Source organism: Larimichthys crocea, chromosome VI (genome assembly GCF_000972845.2).
Source record: "Larimichthys crocea isolate SSNF chromosome VI, L_crocea_2.0, whole genome shotgun sequence".
Classification (NCBI taxonomy): domain Eukaryota; kingdom Metazoa; phylum Chordata; class Actinopteri; family Sciaenidae; genus Larimichthys; species Larimichthys crocea.
The window spans coordinates 1,431,336-1,459,251 of record NC_040016.1 but is presented as its reverse complement, the minus strand read 5'-3'; the positions used below and the strand labels follow the sequence as shown (position 1 = coordinate 1,459,251).

Sequence of the window (27,916 nt, the reverse complement as noted above, 5' to 3'; positions counted from 1 at the left end):
TTTCTGCAGCTCCTCTGATGCCGGGCCAGAGGAGTGTGTGTGTATCCATGTGCATGTGTGCGTTTACATGCATGACAAAGTAGACTGTAGGGATGCATACATTTTTACAATACATACAGTAACATATGCAGTTAGTGTGCGTCTCTGTGTAGGTTGGCATGCTTTTGTGCATGCATTTGTTGAATATTATGTCTGTGGGTGTGCTTGTGTATGTGATAAAGCCTGTGTGTTTGAGAGAGAGAGAGAGAGAGAGAGAGAGAGAGAGAGAGAGAGAGAGAAGAAAGCCTCAAGGGGGATTTCCTCTGAAAGAGAGAGTTTTTTCTCCTCCCCCTCTCAGACACTCTCCTTCCCTCCTTCCCTCTCTCTCAGCCCCAAACACTCGAGAGTAGCCAGAGACGCAAAAGAGAAGTGAAAGAGGAGCTCGAGGATCAACAGGCAACCTGACTGTTTGCTGCTTTTTGTGCTACACACTCACAGACTTGTGGAAAGTCTCTGAAGAATGGAAATGACTTTAGTTACTTTTCAATCAAGACAACTCCCTGTCATGTGGATTTACTGCAGTCGACTTTTGTTGTTGATGCACTAAACATGGCAAGTCTGTCAGCACAGAGCCCAGGGAGGCTGCCTGGAGAGGATTATCAGGAACAAAAATGAAAAAAACTTTCTGCCTGATCTTGGAGAAACTCCTGCAAAGATGGTAGAGTAACATCTAAGTTTTACTCCTGTGGTTCATCCTTGTCTTGTTCCTCTCTGGTTTGAGAGTTAAAGTGCTCCACTGACCCAGTAACTGAGAGCATGAGTTTCTGGTTTGGACAAGTGGCTTTGTGTCTGTCTGTGGCTTTGCCAGTCATGTGTGACTGAACGTTTAGAAGCCTGATATGTTGTAAGCATAGTTTCAACACTTTTTCTAGGTGCATGATACTTTCTTTCTTTGTTCTCTTTTCATGAAACTTTATCTTTCAGACATACAAAGAGGCAGCACAAAGCTAATGTCTTCAGCGCTTTTTGTTATTCTGAGCACAGTTGGTAGGACTGTTTCACATCAACAGCCCAGAGCATCTCAAGCTTTTTAAGTGTGTGCACACTGGCAAAGGGAGAGCGACAGAGAGGGGGACATTGTCTTTTGTTTTGTGTCTTTAAGTCCTTTGATTAGGACTTCATTGATTCGGATGGCACACATACTTTAGTGAGTGGACAGTGTTTTAGTGTATAAATTATTTGACTACTTTGCATGTGCACATAATGGAATCCTCCGGTTCAGTGTTCAAGACTTTAAAAAGTTCAAACCACAGAGCTTTTTATGACTGGAGAGGACTAGTCTAATCCCAGTAATAACAGAAACTAATTAATGACAGTGAAGGAACCTCAAGATGGGAACATGACAGACTTTGATAATGGGTTTGTGGAGGGATGTGGCTTTTTTTGAACTTGTATTTACTGGTTGCTGTGGAAATGCAGATAAAGAGTAATGGTTAGATAATGATCATAATGCATTGATGAGTATTTAGCTTGTACTCCCAAAGACTGGCCCGTGGTACATATTTATAGTCAACTGAAATACACTATATTACATCTCCACTGTATTTCTTCTTTATATGGTAAGCACTCAGACCCATAACATCTGTCTATACGTGCCAGATACATTTACAGAGCGTTGGAAGTCAGGATGTTTAAAGGAGTCCAGACTTGGCTGTTGATCATGCTCCCACTGTACTTTGTCCCCACTTCACATCCCACTGCAGCACTTGTTTGACCAGCTTTAACAACTGTTTGTTTTACTTATTGCATGACTGATGTTGTTTTCAGTGACCACCCCCAACTTACAGCCTGCAGAGTCTAAATCATCAGATTACTGCACTGTGCATGACCAGGAGTTTCTATCTCGGGTAAACACTCAGAAATAATACAAACCCTAGAGCTCTGGCTTGCTGGTGTGCACTGTATTTGCATTTAGTTACTGTGTGACGAAGACAACCAGGAGTCATTCATTCACCATCAAGGTCAAGTCCTTTCTCTTCAGGCCACACAGCAGCATGTGTTCTTACATTCACTGTATAGTAAACAGTGCAGATTGTTTTTGTAGTGTTAGAGCATGTTGCAGTATTCAAAGTCTATTAGAAGTCAATGCAAATCATCAGAGTGTGTGTGAGAATTGCTTTTGGGTTTTTGGTTGTGTTCTTGTCTTGTCGAAACATGTTAAGTTTGAGCGCAGCAGGTGTTTCTGTGGTTCGTTCCAAAATGGTAAAAAAGTCAACCGTTTAGCTTTCATAAGGCTAATTATGTTTTCTTAATTTATAACAAGTAGACTGATCTTTTTAAACCTGCATTGATTGACCAGCAAGCAGTTACCCTATAATAGTGAAATGTTAAATGTGTTGCCTATTTAGATAACTTGCAAACATCTAGCAACATTAGTATTCATTTAGTATCATGTTTGTGGCCACCTGATGAATGTAACTCTCCTAACTTTTGTCTATGTTGCTCTACACTAACCACTCATTACTTTTTAGCTGCTAATGCTCCACTGTGTTCACACGTAATGTACTTCATCTGTCTACTGTTTGATGCTGGCCATGACAACAATGGGTTTACCATAAAATGATGCTAATATGATAGTGTTGAGACTGGTTGAGAAACAGCAAAGTTGTGCCGTAAAACCAAAACATTAAGCTGGAAAACGTTAAATAGTGCAGAGAAGAAATGTTGAGTCAGGTGATAATTCTTTGTTGGTAAGTGGCTATAAGTGACCACCTGTCATTTAATATATTATATATATTATTTAAAAAAAAATATTAATTATAGCAGTTTTAAGTCTTAAGCAACAAACACAGACTCTCACAGAATATCACAAACCTGCTCCATATCATCAGTCAGCTGCTCTGATATGCACATCAGTCACAGTGTATTTTTCAACCACTCAGCTTATAGTATATGTACTCATATGTCAATCTATTAACCGCTGAAACACTGTGGCCACGCTGTGTACGAGCATCCACATTTTGATTGGCTGACAGTATATGTGCTGACCTGACTTTAAAGGGTCACAGCTGTGTTTCTCTCTTTCTCTTTAACAGCCATGGTACAGTCACCAGTAGCTCCCTCCCCTGCCTGTAACAAGTCATCACGTCTCTACAATACTATCGTCTGTGCTCTCTTTGGCAGACAAATAATACTTCCTGCCCACTGCTTCACTTACTGTAATCCTGCCAAATTTCTACAGAGGCGGGCAGGGGAAAGCTATGCAATAAACTGATGTGATTTGTTGAGGAAATATGTATAATTGCAGACATCTGGCTCATGGAGCTGTGTGAGCTGAATTATTTCTATTTTGCTTCGGTCAGCAAGTCAAGGTACTGAGAGTTGTCATGGAGCTGTGAACCATATTTTCAGTGTGTTTATTATCTTGGTATCACAAAAGTGGGTCAAACTCAAAGGAGGCTGTGTGGTGTATTTTCAAAGCAGAGCCTTTGCCAAGTGTTTGGGGGGGAATGTCTGTGGAGCTATAGACTGTCCGTGAGTCAGTTTTCAGCATGCATTGTGTCTGGAAACACATTTACTGCAACGTTATCATTCCCTCCCAGACTGAAAGTTGCTGTTGCTGTGGCTCCTCTGGATGCTTGCTGGGATATAACAGTTGTATTATAGCTAGTTCAGTGATCATGGCACATCAGTCACATGTCAAAAAAAAAACACATTTTTCCTCACTTGAATCAAAACCAGCTGAACAGCTTCAGCTTAAACCTGTCGGGCAGAGCATGAGAATCATTCTTCTCTATGGAGGATGTCATGCATACTGCTCAGTGTGTGCACTTAATTGGACTTACAGAAAACTTTGCAAAGCTCAAGAACGACCTGCCGCACATGTCAGTGTTTAGTACACTCTATAAACACACTCACGTGCTGACAAACTACCTCTTGGCCTCTGCTCAGGCTTAATGGATTTCACATGGTCTTACTTTACTTGTACAATTAATCTTTTTCAATTTCTTGTCCATTTTAAGATTGTGACCTGAAGTAAGGGAGCAGTCTTCAAAAACATGATAGTTTGCTTAGGGAAACAAGTTGTTTTGTCATGTTAATGGGAGTGGTTCATTGTGAATCAGTCATGGAGAAATTCCAAAAATTTCTCAGCTGCTACATCTAAGTTTTAGTTTTTAATATACATGAAATAAATTTTATCTTTTGTGAAAGCCACCCAGGTTTTTGATATTGCGTTTTTTGAAGTTCCATCTGTGCCTACATACCTCACTTTACTTCCTTGCCAATTACCTCATCAGGCATTGGGCAACATTGCTAAACTTTACACCTGTCTGATCTTGTGGCAGTATTTCAGAAATATGCTAACCTGGCATGACAGGGAAGAAGATAATCAGTCCTTTTGTTGAGTGCATCCAAAACAGTAGTATCCTCCATTCAGGGAATGAATGGAGGCATTGTTTCACTGTTTTGCTTTGTTTTTTATTACATTTCACAACGTGTAGTGTGCAGCTGTGAGTCAGTGTTTTTGATTTCAAAAGTCATGTGTGACTCATGTGTCAGAGACACTTCATTGATTGTTCTGATGGAAAAAGACAGGTACTTATCTAACAGCAGTGTTGTTTTGAGACTTCCAAGTTACACAGTGGACTAACAAGCTAGACATTCATTGCTCGTTATTTACAGATTCAGAGTAGATTAATGAGTGCTTGTGAAATCAAATCTCAGCTCACCCTCATACAGTACTGTAAAAACTGTCCAGTTTTAAATTCTTGGATCCTGTGCGATATGAGAGCAATAGGCCAAACCAGAAAACCTGACACATTATTTACATGGCCTCCTCACTTTACAAACATAACATGAGTTGTTACAAATGAAAAATGAATGAATAATAGGAACCTGGCTGAATTAAAGGTCTGTGAGCGAACACACACTGTGTTTACCCCTGGTTGCAGTGACTCTAAGGAATGATGTAGGGGTTTTGTCTCATAGGGATCTTTTTATTGGTTAGAAGGAGTTAAGATGGCTTAGCTGAATGGAGTGACCCTCTGCTGAGTTTAACAAGAGTGCACAAAGACAGCACTGTCTCATTGCCAAACAGACATACTGAATGTTTAAAGTAGAAAAATCAGAGATAGATACTGAACCGAGACATATTGGCAACCTGTTTTTGATTATGATATGACTAAGACTATGATTTTGATTATGACTCTGATTGCTCCAAGATTCAACATCTTCCCACTTCTGGGTTTTGTGTGAAATCAGTAATAGTATACCCTGTAAATACATTTATTGTGGCTTTATTAAACCAAAAATAAAGAAAAAAAGGTGAAATCTGCACATGGACATGACTCACTTGACATTTTTACACTTTCTTCTTCTCGTGATAATATTTCTTGTGGTTAGGTGTTGTATGCCATCATCAGCCCTCTGCATCCACGCCACAATTGGCAGTTGTTGTGGCTAAGTTGGTGGTGTGTCATCTCAGACATATTTTCATGTCCACACATGCAGAATTCAGGCAGTCTTCAGGATTTACTAGCAAGTCTTGACTTAACTGTCACTTCTGCTTATGTTTTGGTTTTTAGCCCGGAGGTAGAGTGACAGCCCATCATTATTATTATCATTAGGAGGATGTCAAGAAAATGTGATGACCAGTCAAGACAGAGGCATCAACAAATTCTTTCAGCATGTCACATCAGGATCTGTGTCCATTTAGTTGAAGTTAATCTTCTTTACAATCACATTCTGGTCAGCTTACCTGCTCTAATCTTTTGAACCTTTGCGACTGATGACACAGATACACATTGTGCATTATACACCTTGACAGTTTGTTTATACTGTGAAATGTCAAATCAGGCTTCTGACTTTCTTTGGCCAATGCCCAAGGAAATATATGGAGGAACCTGTAATTATCTGCTTAATACTCAACACTGAGAAAACTCCCTCCTGGGGGCCTGGATGGTGGACAAGACAAAGAAAGAGTGAGGCTTTATAACAAATACCTCTTTTCCACACTTGCATGCCAATGCAGGTCAAACAATGATCTTTGTTGGAGACTGGAACTCTTTCCCGAGTTAAACCACAGGCTGCACTGGACAAAAGTGGGCAGAGAGGGAATCCCCTTGTGTTGAATGTGGAGAAGAGGCGGTGGTGGAATGCGGTCATCAGCTGAATCAAACCCCACTGTCTCTGCAGACCAGGATAAAGGTTCAGGATTTAAGCTAGATTGGCTCTATTCACTAGTTGATTGTGGGTGCAAAGTATGTTGGAAAAAGAGGTAACAACTCTGTCAGCATAAGGAAATGAGAGCTAGGCACTGTACACTGATATACAGTAAGAGATTGTGTTATTATAATGATGTAGGGTAGTGATTGTGTCTGGGTGTCCACATGGGACTGATCAAATTGCTGTTAACCAGGAGTTTTTGTAATGGGAGGACCTTTAAAAATACAAAAGAAATGGCTGCAGTGCAGACAAAACAGCAAAGAGACTAAACTCAAATCCCAGGGTTTTCCGGGACACTGTAGACGTACTGCACACTTGAAATGGGTGTTACAGTTGCCTGGTATCATGACCCACCACACAGTGGTGTGGGCATGTTGTACTATTATACTATTATATTAATTTCTGTAGTTAATACTGTAGTTAAAAACATTTAGCATTTAGCAAGACATTACACTCAGTCATGTAACAGTTGAAATCTAAAAAGTGTAATTAAGATGGTAGGATATGGCACACATGTTTAGCTATGATTCTGTGTGTGAGTACACACTTACTTACTTAATGTGTATTACTGTATTGATGTACAACCTCACTGTGGTGTACAACCCAATCTGAATACCCAAACTAGCCATTTATTGCTACTGGAAGAGCTGTTATAATTAGAGGAAATAAACAAATACCTTGGAAATGTAATAGTCGTGGGTATCATTAATGAGATATGGCAATATCATGGACTATAGAGGATGAAGTAATTGAGTTTTACATGTATGTTAGTGTTCCAATTGCAGATGATGAATGTTCACTGCTCTAAAGGTTATGTACACATCAAAAATTGCATGCTTACTGAATTATGCATACACTTGTTTTGACCAGTTTACCTATAGTCACAGGTCAAAAGGACCATTTTGATAATGACTATGATTAAAATGAATGTTTTCAAAAACCAAACCTATATAGAGTGGGTATATCAGGAAACAATTTTTCTTTGTCTCAGAAAAATTCATGCTGAGCCTTTCACAGTCTGGGCCTGTTTGGCATGTTGTCTGGCATTTTGTCAGATGTAATGAAATACAGAAGAACTCACAACACCGGCAGCCACCCTCCCTGCCCTCAGTTCATTTGGCTGGCTGGTCTGTCTGAACTGGATCCAGCTGAGCTATGCTTAGTAAAATCTCAAGAGGGTCTCACTCATATGAGTATCACTCGCCAAGCCACCCACAAAGAGGAGTTCCAGTTGGAGGGGGGGTCTCATGCTTTTAACTTTCTTTGTTTTGAGAAGAAGTTTATCCAGGCATAAGCATTTGTCATCCTAGCCAAGGTGTTAACAGAAAGGGGTTTGAATCTCAAATGGTTTTAAAGTAATATTATGATAATTAGTCACTAAAACTTTAGTTCAAGGTTGAATTGCAATAAACTAAAGGAAGGAAGGAATAAACTAAAGCTACAAAAGAGGGGACAATGTTGTGGAATCTTCATCAGTAATAGCACCAAACTACACTTTTTCAAACAAAATGAAGGAATGTCTCAGCCCTGTAGTAAGTAAGGTCAGGTTTATTTCTGAGAAATACAGTAGAACCTGAAGTTGAATGACTGCAGTCAGTCTAAAACAGCTGTGATGCATTACCAGTCAAGAGCAAGCCTCGAAGGTATTCTGTTCTCCATTTCCTAATCTATTGTGACAGATGTGCACAATCAGAAGGAAAGGAAGCATTCTTTTCCACTGAGGGCATCCAATGTCTACAGAAGATACAAAAACTCAACATAAGTCATCAAATATTGATATTGATTTAAATCCAACATCCTACATTAACAGCTGTTGATTAAAATTAGTTAATTTCACAGACATTTCGACAAAAGCACATTGTATCGAAATGCACAATCCCAAAGTTTTAGCTAAGCGTGAATTCAAATACTAAACTGAGTGGCACAATCAAAGTTGAATGATTTACTGTAGTATTCAGTAAATCATGAAACGACTGTATGACCTTTGTTCCCAACGTTTCATGGCTGTCCAAGATGCTCACATAAGCATTCATTAGCCAAACAGCCAGCATAGTCCCAGTGCTAACCAGTGTGGGGTCTTTGAAGCTGCTGCACTTGTGTTTACCCTGGGCTGGTCTCTGGTCTTGGTTAGGCCATCAAACTAAATGAGGAAGGGGCTAAAAACAGACTCCTTTGTGGGGCTGGGAGATTAACACAGTGGGGTACTGTGAACTGATTGTATGAATAGCACGCCTGCTGTGGCTAGTGGCTAAGACCTGTCCAGATCTAAAATAGGTGTCAAGTGCTTATTTTCAACTGTCAACTCAATATGAATATCATCCCCTTTCACTCCTCTTCCCTTTTCATCTATTTTTATCTACTAAGAGAACAAAACTGTACTTTCAACATGCTCTACAGGTGCTAAAAGCAAATCTTAAATAGATGAAATACTGGACACCTCTATCCAACATCAGCCACAATTGTGAAAGCTATAAAAAACTCATTTAAGTAGTAAATAAAGAGACTGATTTACTAAGAGTGTTTATTTAGAAAGGTGAATATTTGGAGTGTATAGGTGTTGTTGTTGTGTTTGACCAAAAAAGCTGTGTGGCTCTGGGGATGGCAGTGACGTTCAATCAGTCGGTCAATCCTAAAGACTTTGGTGCCACCAACAAGTCAAAGTTTTCTCTTATCCAGTAAAGTATTTCTCTCATTATATCTATGACGGATTAGCATAAAGTTTGTGTGATGCAGTGATCCCCTTACTTTTCCTCTAACGTCACCGAGCGGTTGATATTTTTCATTTAAATGAAATGTCTTGACAACTACTGGATGTATTACCAGGATTTTTTTGTACAGATATTCATGTCCTGGGCTGAACTGACAATCAAGGCAAGTTTATTTATATGGCATAAAGCAGTTCAAAGTGCTTTACATAACACAGACATAAAGAAAAGTTATAAAGGAAATTGTTTTACTGTAATTTACAACCAACTGACAGACAAAGGCGTTTACTGTAGCTCCTAAATTACTCAGTTACACCAAGTACAGTCTTTACAGTGCATAAAAATGTTTGGCTGTTTTATTAATTCATGTTGACAGCCCTCACATCTCAAAACATCAGTGCCTCAAATCCATGCTGTCAGGTTGGTTCCCCAAAAATGCTTTAAAGATGTGTGTCTTTTCATCTGAAACGTTTCCACACATGGCACAGCTGGTGTGAGTAGCGTATCCAGTGCATGTGTACATGCAGTAAACATTAATACCAAGTGTGCCTTGGTATTAATGATATCATTTTACGCATCTTTATGGGACTGGGCATTTCTTTTCTGTCTACTTTGAGTCTTCTTGTCACTTTGAATAAGATCAGATGCTTAACCTTGTCTGCTACAAATATACCAGTTTAAATGAAGCATGTCCTGGCCAGACATGAAACAAGCGGCACATTTTCATGTAGGATAGACTTAATCATCTCCAGATAAATTTAAAAAGGTTTCCATTAGGCTCCCCCACAATCCTTCTCTTGATCCCTTAAACATGACAGTTTTTAATTTACCTCAAAGCCTTTTGTTAAATGGATAGAATTGTTTGTTATGTTTAGATTTGATCTTTTGCTGCATGTTTTAATTTCTTAAAGATGATGCTGCCTTTTAAGTAGACCCAGTAATAATTCATGGATCCGATACTGCAGAAAAGTATATGTCTTTTTCTTTTTGTTCCTCACGCTAAACCCAAAAACTCCTTTGGGGATTTTAGATGAGCACACCAAGGGGTAAAAGGCCAAAACAAATCTTTGTCCTGTCATTTTACATTTGCAGATCATTTGTTCTCGAGATATCTTAGCTATGTAGCCTTTCTTCAGATAAATCAGTTGTAAAATCAGTTAACCAAAACAAACACATTTACCTTTGGAATACATGATCCACATTAGATAGATAGATACTTTATTAAGTCCTTGAGGAGAAATTCTTTTTTACATGCATTTCTACCCAAAATACAACCACACACACAAAAGGCTCATAGACATGCAAATGTGGAGAGAGATGGTCAGAGTGATGGGTAGCCACACAGAGCGGCGCCCTGAGAGCAGTTAGGAGGGGTTCGGTGCCTTGTTCAAGGGCACCGTCAAGGTGCCCAGGAGGTGAACTGGCACCTCTCCAGCTACCAGTCCACCTTCCATAGTTTGGGCCATACTGGACTTGAACTGGCCACTCTCCAGTTCCCAAGCCAAGTGCCTACGGGCTGAGCTACTACATCATTCCATTTTAGATAATATGCCTCATTCCATATTATCTAAAAGTTTCATTATCCCTGAATTTACAAAGGTAATAGTCATTATAGATGACATTAAAAGCATGTTATAACTACAACCGTTTAAGGGCAGATGATGAACCTATTTAAGTGTTATTCTATGTACTTTTTTTCCACCACCCCCCCTCCTCTAACTATGGCCAACTATTTCCATTCATAACAAATTGCTGCCAGGTTGGCTCACCTTTTCATACACATATTTCCAGTCAAATTAAAGTTAATTTTGCTGTAAATTACAGAGGCCATTAAAGGCCATTCAGTAATGTTAAAAACATATTCAACACTATTAACTTAGTGCATTGCCAGGATTTCAGTTTGAGTGCAGCTGTTTTACCTAGATGAGACAAGATAGACTATACTGAAGATTTATTCTGCCTAAATGAAATATTTTATTGTTCATGTGTCTTGGTTAAAAGGACAATATGATTCTCATTTGAAAAGAATGTGCACTGCAGATCACACAACTCGTTTCTTTGTGCAATGATATTGATGTTCTGTTAAGTCCTTATAATATGCACAGCAGCTTGCAATCATTTGTTGTAAAGTGTTTTTAATTTGATCTCTCTGATCCTAGTTTTGAGTTGAGTTCCCATGGCTTTGACACAGAAACACATGACAAAGTCGCATCCAAAAGTAGGCTATTAGATACAAAAATCACACAATGTTAAAGAATAAAACAGATTTCTTTCACAGAAAGGGGCAGTTTATAATCAAATGAAACTGAATTGTATACAGTATATAAAAAGTATATTCCATTAATTTATTTTCTTTTTTAAATGTCTTGTTGCTGGTAGTCTTGAAAAATGACCACACTGTATACAGTCTAGAGGACAATGTTATTATAGAAACTCACCTCACTCATCTCTCTTACCACCGTCTCTTCTTGTCGCCCAGAACCCAGAATCTCTGGACTCGTCCATCCAGAGTGCCCTCTCGGCACTCTTCCCACCTTTCGAGGCCACAGCACCCATCGTCCTCAGCCAGCTGTTTCGCTCCATTGAGGAACGTTATCACGGTGATGCATTACAGTGCCTGCTGGACTTCCTCATCCCCTCCAAACACCTGCTGGAGAGTGTCCAACAAGCTGCATGCGTGAGTATCAATACATTTCAGTGCATCTCCTATGTTGCATGTGCACACATCTTTTGACTTTCCATATGATGTACGAGTACAAAACAGTTTAGTTTAGAGACACTTGCTATATATCAGGATTTATTGCAGTTTACTGAACAGAATTGACAGAAAAAGCAGAATCAAAAATTATTTTGGCAACACCTATTATTATTGTATTGATAGTCCTGGAACACTGACTGCCCTCTATCTATTCATATGCAGTTTGGGGTGTGAGGCACAATTGTCTATGCATTCTATGGATGATGTTAGCAAATTAAAACAAAATTACATTTAAACTTTGATAATTACTTTTTTTCTAGGCTGGATACTCTGATGTGGTTTTCCGCTGTGAGGGTTGGCCTCTGTGTCTCCATGACAAAACCGTTATCCAGTTAGCACCTGTGAATCCTTTGCTGCTGCGTCCTGGAGACTTCTATCTACAGGTGGAGCCTTTCGGAGACCAAGCAGCTCGAATTGTCCTTAAAAGTCTTCTGACAGAGGGTTGTCGAGAAGTGGAGGAGACTCCTGTCCCTGAGACTTCCTATCCCTGCATCTTCACAGAAGAATGGCTACAGGAAATCAATGAAGGACGCCATGGAACTCCTCTGTCACGTTGCTTGCTTTGCACAGATCAAGGAGTAATCAAGTTGCCTTGGGCTAAAATCGCCATCCCAGAGTTTTTAGATAAGCCTAAAATCATGCCCACTTATCGGGAAGCTCCTCCTGAACCAAAACAGTTCTCAGTTCCTTCCCATTTTAACTCCTCCACCCTCCCAATGGAAGCCATTTTATTACCTGCAAAAGACAGGATGTCAGCATCTTTGAGACCTGTGGACTATTCTTCCAAACTTGTCAAAATGGATCCTGAAAGACGAACCCCCAAATCGTGCCCCAAACCTTTAATCAAACCTGTGGGCTGGGTTTCTCCCAATACCTGGGACAGTCGAGAGACATATCGAGAGATTGAGGGTGATTATGTAGACCTGGTGGATATAGCCAAAGGGAAGGAGTTTGTGGATAAAGAGAAAGGCATCCATCTAAATCCAAGCAATTCGGTTTTGTTCAAACCTGTCAGACCACCTCCACCTGTACCACTTGGTAATAGTGTTCCCTGTGGATGCACCCTTCAGTATGCAGAGGAGCCTTGCACACCATGTCGCCAGAGGAGGCTGGGGCAGGAGCCAACTGATCAAGACTTGAAATGTAGGTACAGAGACTCGTACGTGGCAGCACTGAGAAACCCAGTCCCTTTTGAGAGGGGAAGTGTAGATCTCCTGGCTGCCTTGGAGGAGGTTGGCCTTTGTGAAGAGGGAGAGTTAAGATCCAAGAGTACATTTGAAGCTCAAAGAGACAAACTTGGAAGCTTTTGTAACCACTGTAATAAATCTTTGATTAGTAATGAGCTCTGCCAAGAGAGACACTGCTGTGAATCAGCACCAGAAAACTTTGCATCTCACCCGGAGAACCGTCCTACAAGTTGTGAATCAGAAAACCTTATGAAGGAACCTCCCATGGTTTTGAAATCAACCCCTGGTTTGAGCCATAGTCATAAAATTCATATGAAACTTATTTCACATCAATCAGGACATAATGCTAGCATGCATCCAGGATCAGATTTGCTTTTGGAGAACTGTGATGGCGACATTAAATCACGTCAGAAGATGGAGGTTGTGAAACCATCAGGAAAACACAAAGTTAAAGTAAGGTCTCTGTCCACTGTGTCAGAGACTTCTAAAGGGAGTCCACTTCTCTATAAACTCAGCAACAGGAGCCACAGTGATATCTGTCCTGAAACAATCACCAGCATAATGCAGTGTAAGAAAGCTGAACTGTTGGATCAGGTGACTCAGAAGCTGGAAAGACGGAAGTCCCCTAAAAAAGGTAAGTAGAGCCGGCAAGTTAAGGCTGAACATGCAAAGTACTTTTTGATACAATCTTTCACAGTCATTCTCTTTTCCTTTCCATTAAACCCCCACCACACACAAAGTTTGTACATTGTTATTACTGTACACACAGCCATTTATTATGATATGTTGCTTAATGCTTGAAGGACCACTGAAAATTTACGCCAAACAGACTGAAACTCAACCATGACCTCGCGTGCATAAGGGAATGTGCTCCACTGAGGGTTGCAGATCATAAGGGCTCTTGGAGAAAGACGGTTCAACGGTCAAAGATCATGCTTGAGAAGGATCTTCCCACTGCTGTCTGCAGCAACATTCATGTTATTCCCATTACTGAGGGAGTGAACGGAAATAGCTTGCTGCACCCCAATGAAAGGGAGGGCCTGAATCCAAAAAGAAAGAGCAGAGTATTCCTCCAATGTAGAGAGACAACAACACATGTAAGAAGGAGGTTTCTGTGTCCCCTGCACCCGCTGACATGCACCCTCATGCCGTCAGAAGGGCATGTTGAGATCTTGATGGGAGACATGCTTGTCATGGACTATTAAAGTAGCAAAAAGAGAGAGCACAGGCGAGGCTTTGTTGGCTCTAAGGAGAGGCCAATTAAAATGTCTGAAATCAAAGCCAGGCTTAGTCGCCAGGCCACCACAGTGTTTTGTTATAGAGACCATGTCCAATGTTTAAAGGCCGTCTGTACACGGCTGTGCAGCTGCATCCATGAGGACTATTAAAAGTTATGGGTGAAGAGCTGAATAATTACTGTTGGTATAAAAGGGCAAAGGTTGGTGGACAGAATATAAAGCTGGTGAAAGCTGGTGGTTTACAGTAAATCTCAGCACTGTCTCAGAGTTGTCTTTTTCTTGCAATGCTCTAACAATCCTTTGATTTATTTGGTTTTCTTTGCTTGTTTTGTGGGGAAATAATGATGTTTGTTTTTATTGACATGCAGACTCCCAGTCAAGTAGGAGTGAAACTCCCTCCACCACAGATGGACCAGTCTCCAAACTCCATAACTTAAAGACAGAGAAGCCACCTTCAGCACAAGTTCAACTTCCTTCTACAAGTTCTGACACTGCACAGTCTACACAAACAGAGGAATCATGTTTCAGAAGCATCAGTGCTCTCCTTGAACTGGGCATTATTTGTTTGCCAGGTACTTGATATATAACATACATTTCAATCAACAAAATTATCTCTTTTATTTGATTTCTGTATGTCAAAATCTCAAAGTCATTAAAAGTTAATTAAAAAGACTTTGGCTTTGAATGTGAGTATAACCACCATGTGACTTCAGCAACACTCATATGTCCTATGAAGTTATGAAAGACCAGGTAAATCTAACTGAGCTAATTATTGTAAGCAGCTGAGTCGAAAGTTAATACCAAACCAAATGCAATGACTTAAACCTTGAGGTGTCCAGTACATAAACCTGAGATATGTATTTCCTTGTATGACTTGGAAACATCTTTTTTTTTAGTGTCACTATTTCTTATTTTATAAGTATTCATATCATGTGATTATCTTTTTAAAATACAATGTGTCACTAACTTTTTCTCTCTTCTTCAGGCAGCAGGGACAGAACAGGCAGGGCAGTGGTGGAGGTCCATGGTGACAGAAAGGAGTGGACGTCCCCTCTTGTGTCAGCCCAGAATGTCTGTGAATTACTGCTCTACTTACACTCCATACCAAGGTACTGAAAATGCTTACATGGTATCTTCGTATCAAAAATATCTGTAACTGAGAGCCCTTGATCCATGGCCAGAATGCAGTGATTTCCTCACATGCATCGTGGAGGGAAGCTGTTCTTCTTTTGAGCTTATTGGGTACTCCCATCCATGTAATAAAATGATTAACCACGAGAGGGCAGCAGATTACCATTTGAAATTTTTCCTTTGTCCTAAAGAGGCTTTGAATAAAATCATGTATGCTCTTCCAACCAGACTAAGTGATCCTTTATAGATCATCCATCTGTGTATTTAATAAAATTATATATTTTATGCAAAACCACAGAATTATTCTGTCAAATATGTAGTACTAAGATCAGATGGCAGTAACACTGACCTGTCCTGACCCTCTGCCAAATGAGTGTCAATACACTCCCCTCTGAGGTCTGCTAAGGAACACTTAACAGTGTTATTTGTTTTCGCTGAGTTTAATGGAGTCTTTGAAGTTCAAAAAGCTTCTACCAGATAGGTTGGCCTTCCTCTGTCCCCAGTAAAGAGCCATACCACAACAGTCTCTAGCCAGGCTGGCTGCCAACTGTCTGGTATGCAGCGCCTTGCTAGAATTAGCAGTCATGTCTGATGTAGGCTCACACAACAGTAACACAAGAGGAGGCCATTAAGAGTGGTGTGTGATGGCATCAAAGTGTGTAATAGGATGTGCAAGTGTGCGAGATAAATACCGATGTGGAATAAGTAAATAATCCTAAAAGCCTCTCAGTGATGCACTTATCACATGAAGTGCACTGTGTTGAAGTAAACATGTCTGAATATGCCCTAACATCATTCAACATTTTGGTAGGAAAGAAATTCGAGAGCTGGGAATGACTTTGGTCATCAATGCAAGGAAGAAGCCTCCACCGCTTCAACTCTACAAAGCTCTGCTGATGGCCCAGGTTAAATCAACAAGGCTGCATGCACACGTCTGAAACAACAATACCTGCACCCACCCAGACACACACACTCACCATGTCGTCAGAGGCTGACAGATGCCAAATGTCACATTCCTTGGCTCAAAGATAACTAACCCGATCTCAGGGCTAGTCATATGTGTGTCAGAGAATGCTGTGACAGCAGCTTATTTCAAGTTTATACAGGTTTCTGATTTGTTAGTACTAAAGAAATGCACAAGGGGGCGTAATTTACCATTTTTATTATCAGGTTTACTGTAAAAGATGGCAACACACTATAGGTTGTACTTGAGGTTTTTTGTTAGTTGAAAGTTAATGATACACTTTATTAGTCATCAAGATTGCATCTTATGTTAGATTTAAACACATGACAGTCTGCCATGATTTTATGTCTTTAACTTACTGTTTTCCTACTACAGGAGCAAGCTCTCCATGCTGTCCACAGTATCGTGATGCTGGTGGATAAAGACACTTGTCCTCGACCTGAAAAACAGCCAGGGTTACAGGTCAGAAAAGAAAAGTGCTGGATTTGACACTTGAAAGAGGTGGTGCTTTTCCTTCCTAACTAACCTTGCCTCTGTCTTTGTCTGTAAGATGGACATGGTGACCTCTATGAAAGCCCTGAACAAGACAGTTGAAGCTTCCCAGCTAACCTCTGACCTGGGAGGGACTTTTATTTACAATCATACCGACTGGCTGCAGTTTCATCAGGTACTGATTATGCACCCTGTGTTTCCAAATGCTACAGCTGAGGTTTTACATCACACAAGCACTTTGAATAACTGTGGAGTTTCCCTGTCACAGGGGACAAGTCTGTATCCACACACCCACAGCAAACATTCATCACCTCTGCTTTTCTTTAATGCCACATTTAGTTTGGCCTTTGAGTCAGGGGAGGATACAGACACAGGGGAAAGTCATATCTGAATGATGAAACAGATTATGCATCGCGTAAATTACTGACCATTAAGAGAGTTTATGTTGTTATTAAGTTTTGGTCAGCCAGAAGCAGCTGAAGTTTGTCACGAACAGCTGTTGCTCTAGTGTGGGGGTAGTGACCCTCCAACTGGCTGGAGGATAAAATCAGAGGGATTGTACAATGATTATCTGGATAGGAAAATAAATATGTTCCTGCTACAAAAAGTAATAACGTTTTCCAACTTGTTTCTTATCTTTCCATTTTGTTTGTGAATTACATGAAAGTGAACTAAACAAAAATATTATTTGGTTTAATGAGTCATCGCTCATATGCAACTTGCAAGTGTAACTAGCAGATAAAGCTTAATTTTGAGGGCTCACAATCCAAAAATGCTGTGAAGTGGAAGTACTGATGAAGAACATGGAAAGCCCTGAGGACTGCTTTCAACATTATGTGTACGGGGAAATCAGAACCAAGATGCCATTTTCCAGTATCTGAGGCCTTTCCTTGCCATAGTCACCAGCACACTGAGAGGGCAGTCTCCTCAGCCTAAATTCTTTTGGAAAGATGATGCCGCTGCCTGTGGTAATCTCTGTAGGCAGATGACAGTCTCTTTTCACCTCAAAGCTCTTGGGTTCATTACAATCCATTATATGTTTGTTCACTTCTCAAAGTCTCAAATTTAATCCATTTCAGAAACTGGTGTCTTTCATGACTGACCTGCGAGGGGCAGACAACTTGTTGCAGAAGGCCATCAAGAAAGTGGACAGCAAAGAGATAGATACTGCCGAGGTAGACTATAAATATTTATAATGTGTTTATTTTCATACATATTATGTAACATTTTGGACCAGGTCAGATATGTTGACTTTGCTTTTGCTGTGGTTGCTACAGGAAGTTCAGCAGTGCATTCAGGAACAGAGGGCCTCAATGAAAGAAGTGCTGGAAGACGTTAGACTGGTCACCCTGCAGAGAGAAGGAGGGGCAGTACTGGCCAGAATGAGGAGAGAAGAGTTCAAATTTCCTCAGTCTGAGGACTATAGGTATCACATAACATTTAGGCTTGTTCTGCTTATTGTCCCAGTCAGGATAGTATATACTGAGAGGCGAGCAGTACATCACAGCAACATCACTCAGTGTTTCAGTCTAATTTCAGAGATCTGCATCATGAAGTGCAGTTTGTAGGCACTGTCCTGAGGACAGATCTACTCAGGCATCATAAGTGAAAACACCTCTGTGAGTGTACTATAGGTGTACAGGGGCTTTCAGATTTTACATAAAATATATGATCACTTTAAAAAATGTGTATGCATCATCATTGGTTTAAGTACTAAACAGTGTAATAAGTATACAGCATTATAATGGTACTTATTCTTTAATGCTTCAGCACTCACAAATGAAATAGTATGTCATACTGTAATTAATTTTACTGATACATTAACTACATGAACTTTAAAAAAATAAGGTTTTGATACTGAAGGGAGTATTTATGTTATTTATGCATGCCTAATTCTTTGTTTAACATTCACAGATTATTATATTATACACGCATTATTTAAACTAGGCTTTATTGTAATTACAGCAGAATGGCACAACAATTTCTCAAGGCAACAAGCAATTTGAAGGGCATGTGCAGAGTTAATATGCACTCTATTTCGCAGCCTTAATTAACTAACATAACATATTTATGAATCCTCATATCATAATTTAACACCTCTAATTTTCTGAGGTGAATCAAATAACACAGTAGTGCATTTACCTCCACAAAACAACAGTAATAACATTACAAATTAAACTTTTAAATATAGGGTGACATTTGTCTAAGAGAGTTTAATTATGTTTGTTTCACCTTTCTTGCAGAGATGCTCTGGAGTCAGTGACAAGTCTGTATAACCAGGTGGAGGAGAAGCTCCACACTCTGGTAATGAGATCAAATGAGTCACTGCAGCACCTGGAGTTCCTCTTTAGGCTCAGAGAGATGGAGGCCAAAATCAGCACGGTACCCCCAGTTCTTTCAGTCGGATCACAATATGAAAATCCACTTTTTGTATTGAAACAGCTTATGAAATTCATTAACATGGTGTTATAGTAAGGAGATGAAAATTGGTCTCCTTTTGTACATTCCCATTAATGTGACCATTTCTCAAAAATAATATATGTAATACTACGCTCACAGTTTGCTACGGTATAATTCTACCATATGTCTACATTATGTCTTGCAGGCTGGGATATGGTTCAGTACAGAAGGCGAACAGAGACTGAAGGACTCTTATACAACAGATGAGACCCTGGCTTGCACTGAAAAGGCCTTGCAGCACTTTAATCTGTTTCTCGCTCAGTCCAAGGTATTGCAGCAATATAAACATATAAAGAGGTTTATAAAGAAGAACACTTATCGTGGCTGTCTGTGTTTTATTTCAAATACAAGTGGTTTTCCTTTATTCTCTGTAAATGACTACAGTGTTACCAGTAAATAATTGATTACAGACTTGGGGAGACGTTTTACTGAACATCTTATCATTTACCACAGGAGAAGCACCAGTATGCTTTGACCCTAGTGACGGGGGCAGATAAAATTGTTGGCACGAGTGATTCAAGCCCTGCAACAGACATTTTTCAGACTCTGGTCAGCACTTTCAAATCCAATGTGGATGATTTTATGCTGCGGGCAGAACAGAGGTACAAAGAACTGGACACACTGGTGCATGTGCAACGCTTTTGTGAGCAGGTTTGTGTTTTAATTTTGCTCCATGTTTTTCCACCCATCCGAGATTTCTTTCTTCACTGTTGTCTGACTGATTTGTGTTAACCTTAAAATTTTCTAAAATGGTATAAATCACTCCTCTCTCTTTATCTTTCTCTAGGCGTCTGCACTGGCCAAAGAATGCCGTCATTTTTTAGAGAAGGTAGAGCAGGGGTGTTATTCAACTCTGACCCTAAGCACACTCCAGATGTATGAAGAGAGATTAAGTGGCGAATTCTCCACCCAGCACTTCCAGGCTCTGAAAGCTAAGGCCTGTGCCACGGGATCAGGGGCCTCGGGGGTGATGAGAGTGTGGAATTCAGTCTGGGTCCAGTGCCAAGAAGTTAGGCAGCTTCTTGAGGAGATGCAGAAGAAAGCTGTAGATGAGAACCAGATCCAGCAGACTACAGCTGTGAACTCCAAAGAGGGAGATGGAGCAATGGAGAAGACGGAGAAAAAGAGTGAAGTGGGGGAAGATGAAAGCTCCCTGACCGAACAGAAAGAGGTAGTCAAAATCTCAGAAAGCGAAGGAGAAAACACCACTGACTTGACAGGGATTCAAAAAGTAGAATCCGAAGTGCTGAAACTACCTGAAGCACTAGTTAAAAATGAGGAAATTGTTTTTCCACAAAATGGCCACTGTCGTCCAGAAACCAGATGGAGGCCAAGAGAGCATCACAGCGAGGCAGATCTGAGGAGCGCAGACTTAATCAAAGGGGGCAATGATTTTCCATTGCACCAACCTTTGGGTCGATCTTTAAGTGAGGGCTCACATGTGAGCTCTCATTTGGCAAGCATCTTTGGCTTTTCACCTTTGAATGTAAGAAACAAACACTGTCAGAATACGACACACACACTCGAGCCAAATCTGCAAGTTTCCCATAACCAGAGTTTACAGTCAAGAAACCTAAGCTGTGAGTCAAGAAGAGACAGTAATGAAGAAAAGGGTGAAGGATGCACAACCTCCACCCACAGCCCTGAAGATTTAAGGACCCCAGAGACATTACTCACACCAACAGAAAACAATGGCAGCAATGTTTTGTAAGTAACACTACCCTCCATCAGCTATAATCTAAAGTTCAGTGAGATGCTGTCCAGCAAATGACCTAGGTTATATTCATGAATGGCTGTGATACCCTTAAATAAATAATGCAAAACTGTGTGTGATCCAGAGTGCACCAGGATTTAATAAAATCAACGGTAATAAAATTTTTCATTTCCTATATGCGGAACAGGAAACTGCGGAGGATCATGGAGGAGCTTCTGTCCACAGAGAGGGAATATGTAAAGGCTCTGGGTTATGTTCGAGAGCACTACTTCCCTGAGCTAGAGAGGGCCGATGTCCCTCAGGACCTCAGGGGCCAAAGGGGGAGCATCTTTGGTAACTTAGAAAAACTCCACGACTTCCACCGACATCATTTCCTGAATGAGTTGGAAAATTGCGTGAATGAACCCTTTAGAGTGGGACGCTGCTTTCTACGACACGTAAGTGCCACGTGTATTATTAACAGTGCAATAAAGTACTGAATATAAATTTTACTTTGAACTTTATTAAGTCTTAGAAAATGTTATAAACACATATCTGAGATATTTTCCATGGAACATCCAGGTTTTGGACCAAATCAGTAGCTAACAAGAAACAAATGTGTCCTGACATTAATCTGATAATACTCATCTTCCAAACAGTGAGCCTAGAGTTTGACCCCAGACGGTTAAGAGACACATTTCCGGTATATGTGTTATGTAGCTTTAGCCACTGCTGATCCGCTTTGGAGACATCAGGTCTTGAGTGTAGTGACTCTGATTGGAGAAGTGAGCAAAGAACACAGTGTCTCTTTCACCTCCTAGTCACTGAGTCTAAGTAAATATTGGACAAATTTTTCACAAGCTGCATATCTTGTAAACATCTTGATACCAAAATGACACAAAAACAATTCTGAAAAAATTCACTTTGTCCGAGACCTGTCTCAGTCTCAGCAGCAACACTCTCATCAGACCTGGCCACCGATCTCTCTCTCTCTGTGCCGAATCGTCTGTCTGGTTTCACCAGAGATGATCTATAACTAGTGAACTAAAGCTGAACCGTCTCTGGCAGAACACATTCAATTTTCATCATACACACATAAACGACACTTCCAAATGACGTTTGGGTAATTCTGGGAAGAACACGCCCACTTAGGAGACAGGAACTGTATGTCATTTGATATTATTAGTTGGTGACAAAAGCAGCCAATGTACATCATGGCCTCCAGATCAACCAGTACCAAAATTAATTTGCAGTTGATGACTTTTAACCAGTAGAGGGAGATTGCTATGCATATTTATAGTTTAGTTATATGTGGAATATGTCTAATACCTTTTCACTAAACTATCAAGATTCGAACCTGAATCAACCAACAACACAACTGAACACTCATATACATTGTTGTATCTGAAACAAATGGTTAGAGGGTTTAGTTACACTGTAAGTTCGGATATCATTGAACACATTCACTGGAAATGAACAGAAGGCAGCTTATACAGCTGTGAACTGTTATGGTGTGGTGTGTGACATATGCATCGGTATATGGTTGCGATAATGATGACTAATGGTCTTTATTTATTCTTTTTTTTTTCAGAGAGAGAGCTTTGCTTTGTATGCCCTTTACAGCAAGAACAAACCACAGTCTGACAGTCTTCTCATCAATCATGGACAGGCTTTTTTCAAGGTGAAAACCAACGCCTGCCTCACTTTGCTCTCTGTTCTTTCATTTCTCTTCTTAAAATTATGTAATTATTTTTTTAACCCTGTGTACTTAAATAAGTACAATGACAGAGCAATGCGGGACACATGCTCAGTGACAATGCTAATGTTCACTGTCTTGGTTTAGTGCATGCCAACATTAGGTAATTAGCACTTAACACAAAGTACAGCTGAGACTGAATGAAAGTTTCACAGCTCATAAACAAAAGAAATGGACAAATTTAGGTGCACAACCATTTTTTTTTACAATTCATCCTGTTGGGACCATGAATACCTACACCAAATTTCATGACAATAATAGATGCAGGAGAGCGGATCAGCTGATCACCAGTCATCAGCACACATCCCTGGCCACAATAAACATACATCCTTCCAACAGTCATTGAGATATTTCAGTCTTGACCAAAGTGGTTGACCAACAAACCAAAAATGCTGTCCCAAGAGGCTCGCTGCGTGGCTCCTAAAAAGAAATGAATAATGGCTAAGTCAAAACACTTTCCCTTAATATATGTTTTTCAAATAAGCCTTGTTGGATGCCATCCAATTAACATGAGCATGTTTTCCAACTCAGCTTATGCATTAGCCTGATAGCTTTAGCAGTACATTTGTAGCACTGCTGCAGGTTTATTGACCACCCTGTCTCCCTTCTCCTCACACACCAGCAAAAGCAGCTGAAGCTGGGTGATAAGATGGACCTCTGGTCCTACCTGCTGAAGCCTGTGCAGCGGATCAGTAAGTACAGCCTGCTGCTGCAGGACATGATGAGGGAGTGTGGGCCAGGACAAAACAGAGAGATGGCTGAGGTCAAAGTTGCCCTGGAGGTCATCCATTTCCAGCTCCGCCATGGCAACAACCTGCTGGCCATGGACGCCATTCACCACTGTGACGTAAGACAGTTTTTTTCTGTTAACTTGTGGAATTTAGTGAAGCAAAATACCAAGCAAGAGTCATAGAAAGGAGGATATGTGTATTATATACATACAGTACATAGGTATGCTGCATAGATCCATAGTAGCTATAGATCTAGATTCTGTGATAAGGATGATTTATCATTGTCTCGTCTAGCACTGAGCAACTCCACTGGAATCTTTCCTGCTGGAAAGCATAGTAGGAGGCAAGACTTTGACATGTTTCCTTCCAGAAAGGATGGTGTCTAGTTAGGGTGATTTATCATACATATTTGGTGTGTGAAAAGATTTTTTTTTCTTTTCTTTTCTTTGCTGACTAAGGTCTTACCACTCAGAGACTTCTCCTTTTTTGTACTGCAGGTTAATCTGAAGGAGCAGGGGCAGCTGATACGCCAGGACGAGCTCTTAGTAACATTCAGGAAGAAAAAATGTTCCCGCCACATTTTTCTCTTTCAAGAACTCATTCTCTTTAGCAAGACCAGGAAGACGGACGTAGGAAATGACACGTACATCTACAAACAGTCATTCAAGGTACATATATTGCCACACACGCAATGTTATGTAAGATAAAACATAAGTAATGTGAACTGTAGTTACCAGTGATAAATGATTTTCCTATCACTTCCTCTTACAAGAAGTCAGTGCAATATAGTTTTATACTTGTCTTTATATTTAGACGTCAGATATAGGCCTGACTCAAAACAGCGGAGACAGTGGCCTGTGTTTTGAGATCTGGTTCAGGAAGAGGAAAACCCAGGACACATACACACTTCAAGCAGCTAGCCGGGAGGTGAAAGATGCCTGGACTAAGGACCTGGAGCGGATCCTGTGGGAGCAGGCAGTACACAACAGAGGTACCAACAAATACACACAAATACATGAAGACACACTGGTTATGCTCGGACATAGCCAGTTAAAGACTGTCACTATACATACTGTACATTACAGCACTTGGTCTGATTGCAAAATATCATATATGTTAGTGGCAGTAACATTTCAAGTAGTATTCAACTTGTATTTGTCATTTAATTAATTTGAAATATTTTTAAACTTGTGATTTCACATGTTTTTTAGAGGTCCGTATGCAGGAGAGAGTGTTCATGGGTATTGGAAACAAACCTTTCATGGACATCCAGCCCAGTGATGCAGCAATCAGTGATCGAGCTGTCAACTATGTCCTCTTGGGAAGAGGTAAAACAGGTTTACTGAGTTCATTTTTACCGTTTACTTTTTTTCTTCTTTTCAGCTTATCACACATGCTCTGATAAAACTTATTCTCGTCTGGCAGAAAACAAGGTGCTGTCCTCCTCAGGATCACATGGTTCACAGGATGGGATCCATGATGGGCGGCCAAAATCTGTTGGCTCAGGAAGCAGTTCTTCATCCTCCTCTTCCTCTGGAAGGGGTTCCCTTTCTACTGTGGGATACTTGTGTGAGCCAAAGCGGAGGGTGGTTTCGGGCGGCCCTGCAGGATATGTTGCGCCTCCTGGAGCTCTGGAGGAGGATGATCTGGACCATGAGAGTGGGAGTCAGAACTTATTGTGTGAGTTTAGAAATATTTTCTTGACTTATTCATGTTGCTTATGATTTATTGCAAAGAAGATTAGATGGTACCATCCAGGAACCTGCAGTGACAGTGTATTATTAATTGGCCTTGAACAGCTTCACTGAGCCTGCTGGGCACTATGTTTCGGGCCTAAAGACACTCATATAGTTTTACTCTGCTCTAACGAGGTCAAAGGTCAGAAGCCAATGATTTTTTTTAAGGCATCCAAGGACATTGGCTTTGTCAGTTTATAAATTTTCCTTCCACTCAGTGACATCAAATAGATCCTCCATCCATTCATCCTGCGTATAATCCTCTCTTTTTTTCAGTGGACAGCTCCGAGTCATCAGGAGAGAGTGTGAGTGGCTTCAGCAGTTCCAGTCACAGCTACCACTCAGCAATTGGAGGAGAGGCGGAGGACACTTCCTCAGTCTGTGCCTCTACAATCACTGTTAAGGAGGCAGCGCTCACTCACAGAGCTGAAGCCACTACAGTTTTCCATAAACCAAATGCTCTGGCAGGAGCCATAGAAAAACCCCACCCACCACCAGTTGCTCCCAAGCCGAAGCCCAAACCACAATACCAGTCCAAAGATCTGCCCTCTGGCAAGGTGCAGTACAAAGCTCATCAGTATCTGAGTAATTATTTGTATGGTTTAAAGCATTAGAATTGAAAATGACTTAATGTAACCTGATAGTAAATTACTCACAGATGCATTTGTCACAACACAGCTCTGCCCTCGTTACATTGAACTATTTGTGTTTTCTGCATGCTTGGTGTATTTTCTCATGTCAATGATCAATCCTCTGCTGTGATTAACATTAAATTAATAATGTTTTAATGAATCTCTTAGGTTCTGAAAGATAGTGTCAGAAAATCCACTGAGGTTTGACCCATGAGATATGGTACAAGGTCAGTATATTTTTTTAAAAAGCAAGTTATTATGTTTAAATGAAATTGCGCTTTTTTGGAGAGGGGAGGTTAGTTTAAAGATTTCATTTATTTTCTACAGATCTGGAAGAACCCCAAGAAAAGCAGAGACCTGTCTGTTGGTATCAGCCATGAAGAAAACTTATTTAAAAAGACATCTTTTTAATCCAGCTGCAACTGTTATCTGTTACCACTTTGTAAATAAATCTTATTTTTATTCTAAAGCCACTAAACAATAAGACAGAAAAATGTCTAGAAATGTCCTGTGTTTTTACTTAAACAGTGGTAAATTTTACATACTGTACCTGACATGGCATTGCATAGTGTGCTGTAAATTGGTCTAGTTTTATAGCTCATAAAAAGTTGCTATGGTATTTGAGTCTGTTCTTATCTGTTATTCGTAACATAATGTTAAATGTTACAGTAGTCAAAGAATGTGGCTAAGCATTCCTGGTAAAATCAAATGTGCAGAGAGTTCATAAAATCTTGTGAAGCTCTGTGAAGCAATGAAACACCATAGTACCGTCTTTTATGTGCTAAATGTATTGCCTTTTGTACAGATTTATCAAACTTTCAACATGTCTTACTTATTTCTTCTGAAAATAAAACACATTCACTCTGTCCTTCTTTTAATTAACAGTTTTGTATAAACTAATGGTACTGCTATGAAGATATTGATCTATGTAACAGTTATATTGCTTTATATCTGAAATACAGTCATACTTACAGTCATGATGAATGTGTTATGTTGGTTATTATCTGCACCATAACATTTGTTTTTGCAATAAACCAATATGCTTGCAGTCAGACTGAAAGTTCTAAACTCAAATATTGGTGGCTACTATCTGTCATCATATTTGCATTTGCCAGTTTCATTGCTAGCACAAATGTCATGAGGTACTAATAAAGCTGAGAAACTACAACTGTATATAATACAGATATGATCATATTGCAGATGTGATATATGCTGTAGTAGATACATTGATTAAATTAAATCAAAAGCCATCATACCATCAATCATGATTTCTAAAAATGTTGTGTAACAACTAACAATGGAATTTAAATGGAAAGTCGAATGACGTTTTCTGCACCAATTCCACTTCCTTTGTATGTTTAGTCACTGTATGGTGTAACATTTGTGACCTTTGCCAGAAACAATATGATTCAGCAGATGATGTGCTGTCTTAATTATTTTCTTCATTTTATTTTTTATATGGTCTATTTCAAGGCGATTTTACAATAAACACTCTTTGTTTTCCTGTATCTTTCTGTCTTTTTTTTTCTTATTTTAACACACACACACACACATTTATTATTTAATCTGGAAGTGAGTCCAGGTGATAGATGCCACAGTCTCTCAGAAGCAGCCAAGCCTGCTTTGGCTAAGGCACTCATTCATTTCCACTGATTTGGTTTGGACAGAGCTCAATTTGCTGATGTAATACCTAACTCTGGAGCCAAGACTCAAGATGTTTGTAGTTAATACTAGCCTCCCCAGAGTGGATCAAACCATATGACTGGCTTCATCTTTTACTTTTACTGACATAGTTACAGTTATTAATTCATTTTTGGCTATTACCTTAGCATTTTTTCGTGCATAGTTGGTGCTTCAAATTTTATAGTGGAAAGAGACAAATTTATAATGAGAGCTGTAGCAGTAAGCTCAGAAAGCTGTTTGTACAAGTTGCCCTTTTGTGCACTTGGAGCTGTGCATACCTTCCTCTTTATATCATCATGTACCAGCGTAATTCTTTGTAATTCTTTGTAAAGCCCACGTTTTGGGGAAGTCTAAAATGGGGAAGTGTATTTTACGCACAGCATGCGCAAATTACAGGGACAAATCATAGTATAGTAATCTGTTTCTGTCTTTCTCAAGATTAAGGCTGGTATTATTGTATATTTTCACATGGCCAACAAATGTCATGAAAAATCTAAAATCAACAGTGTGTTCCCACTCAACTTCAATCCCATTCATACCTACTAA

General features: G+C 40.0%; 1 protein-coding gene across 2 annotated transcripts; it reads left to right on the top strand.

The window, feature by feature from the left end:
* The first annotated feature begins 356 nt into the window (after positions 1 to 356).
* Positions 357 to 27,133, top strand: quob (quattro b). 2 transcript variants are annotated; one of them, XM_019277687.2, is made up of 25 exons: positions 357 to 697; positions 11,389 to 11,586; positions 11,928 to 13,488; positions 14,461 to 14,664; positions 15,078 to 15,201; positions 16,035 to 16,128; positions 16,563 to 16,649; positions 16,738 to 16,854; positions 17,759 to 17,854; positions 17,957 to 18,105; positions 18,923 to 19,061; positions 19,285 to 19,407; positions 19,593 to 19,790; positions 19,927 to 20,323; positions 20,357 to 20,846; positions 21,041 to 21,290; positions 22,424 to 22,513; positions 23,211 to 23,435; positions 23,817 to 23,987; positions 24,133 to 24,310; positions 24,531 to 24,647; positions 24,745 to 24,999; positions 25,332 to 25,612; positions 25,856 to 25,914; positions 26,015 to 27,133. In XM_019277687.2, exons 1-24 carry the CDS (start codon positions 695 to 697, stop codon positions 25,892 to 25,894), a joined length of 5,586 nt encoding a protein of 1,861 aa, XP_019133232.2. In that variant the 5' UTR covers positions 357 to 694; the 3' UTR covers positions 25,895 to 25,914; positions 26,015 to 27,133. The 2 variants fall into 2 exon arrangements, with proteins under 2 accessions (XP_019133232.2, XP_010751060.3); XM_010752758.3 differs by having other exon boundaries at positions 19,927 to 20,846.
* The last annotated feature ends 783 nt before the right edge of the window (positions 27,134 to 27,916 follow it).

Excerpts from the sequence above, each read along its gene's own strand:
- quob (XM_010752758.3), top strand. Across the intron at positions 15,202-16,034 it reads TACTTACACTCCATACCAAG|GAAAGAAATTCGAGAGCTGG; the intron begins GTACTGAAAATG and ends ACATTTTGGTAG. Across the intron at positions 19,408-19,592 it reads TGTTTCTCGCTCAGTCCAAG|GAGAAGCACCAGTATGCTTT; the intron begins GTATTGCAGCAA and ends CATTTACCACAG.